Here is a 1,972-nt window from a genome sequence, read left to right as displayed (position 1 = left end):
TCAGTTTCACTGACACTCGCAATTTGAAGAACACTTAATGTTAAATCCACCTCAGCAGAACTGTGCCAATCCCATTGATTCTCAAGTTCAGCTTCCTAGAGGATTTCCGCAGCCTGACCCAAGCTTCTGTCTCCCCGTTATGTTGGTTCCTTTTCTCCCAAGAGGGTGGATTGCCCTCAGTGAATAACCCCCAGTGAATGGGCCCCAGTGAATGGCCCCCAGTGAATGGCCCCCAGTGAATGGCCCCCAGTGAATGGCCCCCAGTGAATGGCCCCCAGTGAATGGCCCCCAATGAATGGCCCCCAGTGAATGGCCCCCAGTGAATGTCCCCCAGTGAATGGCCCCCAGTGAATGGCCCCCAATGAATGGCCCCCAGTGAATAACCCCCAGTGAATGGGCCCCAGTGAATGGCCCCCAGTGAATGGCCCCCAGTGAATGGGCCCCAGTGAATGGCCCCTAGTGAATGGCCCCCAGTGAATGGCCCCCAGTGAATGGCCCCCAGTGAATGGCCCCCAGTGAATGGCCCCCAATAAATGGCCCCCAGTGAATGGCCCCCAATGAATGGCCCCCAGTGAATGGCCCCCAGTGAATGGCCCCCAGTGAATGGCCCCCAGTGAATGGCCCCCAATGAATGGCCCCCAGTGAAGAACCCCCAGTGAATGGCCCCCAGTGAATAGCCCCCAATGAATGGCCCCCAGTGAATGTCTCTCAGCAAATGGCAGCCAGTGAATGGCCCCCAGTGAATGTCCCCCAGTGAATGGCCCCCAGTGAATGTCCCCCAGTGAATGGCCCCCAGTGAATGGCCCCCAGTGAATGTCCCCCAGTGAATGGCTCTCAGTGGATGTGAGTGCTGTTTCTCTGCTCCCCTTGCCACCATTGTCCCCGGGCGTTTATAGCAAGCTGCACTGACAGCCGAAGAATCCAGGTCGTGAGGGTTTCAAGGTGGCCCTGGTGGCCGTTTCAAAAACCTCCCAGACGCCTTCCTTGTGTTTGGCCGAGCACTCCAGGTAAGTGTAGGCTCCGATCCTCTGGGCCATGGCCCGGCCCTCTTCCCAACGCACCGGCTCCTTCTGGCTCTTGGCTAGTTCCTTGCGGACCCGCTGGTCGGTCCTCAGGTCCCTCTTGTTGCCCACCAGCACCACGGGCACGCCGGGGCAAAAGTGTTTGACCTCGGGCATCCACTTGTCCGGGATGTTGCTCAGCGAGTCGGGGGTGTCCACCGAGAAGCAGATCAGGATGACATCGGTGTCGGGGTAGGAGAGGGGCCGCAGACGGTCGTAATCCTCCTGACCGGCCGTGTCCCAGAGCGCCAGTTCCACCTGCCTCTGGTCCACCTCTATATCAGCCACGTAAGTCTCAAAGACGGTGGGGACGTAATCTTCAGGGAATTCGTCCTTGCTTAGCACAAACAACAGGCTTGTTTTACCACAGCCACCATCACCCACCACCACCAGCTTCCTCCGCAGCCCAGCCATCTTCCAGCACAAGCCCTGGCTCCAATTCTCAGTGCGATCACAGTGCCTCAGTCACAGTTACACCAGCACTCTCTCCTTTCCGTCTCTGTAAGAAGTCTCACAGCACCAGGTTAAAGTCCAACAGGTTTGTTTGGAATCACGAGCTTTCAGAGTGCTGCCTCTTCATCAACTAAGTATGATATGCAGTGTCCATCAACGGTACGCTTTGTCTGTCTAGCACGCAACGAACAACACTCTTCGCTGTGTCCCAGTACATGCGACAATAAGGAATCAAATCAACCCTCAGCTGCGCAAACAGCCACTTTTATGAATCAGCTCCGGGCTGGACTGCCCAATCAGGTTTATCTGCTTCTCTCCTTCAACTCCCCCAGTGAAACGATTGGACCGCTTCCCAGTCGCTGATTGACAGCTGCATAGTTCCGCCCTCCTCAGCCAGTCCTGCAACTGCATTTGAAACAAGTCACGTTGCTTTTTTACTGAACTGGAGTGGCACGGTG

General features: G+C 56.4%; 1 protein-coding gene across 1 annotated transcript; it reads right to left on the bottom strand.

Annotated features, from left to right (window-relative positions):
• Positions 1–739: 739 nt before the first annotated feature.
• On the bottom strand, positions 740–1,749 carry LOC144509407 (ras-like GTP-binding protein RHO). The gene has a single exon (XM_078238235.1). The coding sequence runs from the start codon at positions 1,473–1,475 to the stop codon at positions 891–893; it is 585 nt and encodes a 194-aa protein (XP_078094361.1). The 5' UTR covers positions 1,476–1,749; the 3' UTR covers positions 740–890.
• Positions 1,750–1,972: the final 223 nt, after the last annotated feature.

Source organism: Mustelus asterias, chromosome 21 (genome assembly GCF_964213995.1).
Source record: "Mustelus asterias chromosome 21, sMusAst1.hap1.1, whole genome shotgun sequence".
Lineage (NCBI taxonomy): Eukaryota > Metazoa > Chordata > Chondrichthyes > Carcharhiniformes > Triakidae > Mustelus > Mustelus asterias.
This window is presented reverse-complemented; position numbering and strand designations above follow the sequence as displayed.

Coding starts and splice junctions, on each gene's coding strand:
- LOC144509407 (XM_078238235.1), bottom strand. CDS start 1,475: ATGGCTGGGCTGCGGAGGAAGCTGGTGGTGGTGGGTGATGGTGGCTGT.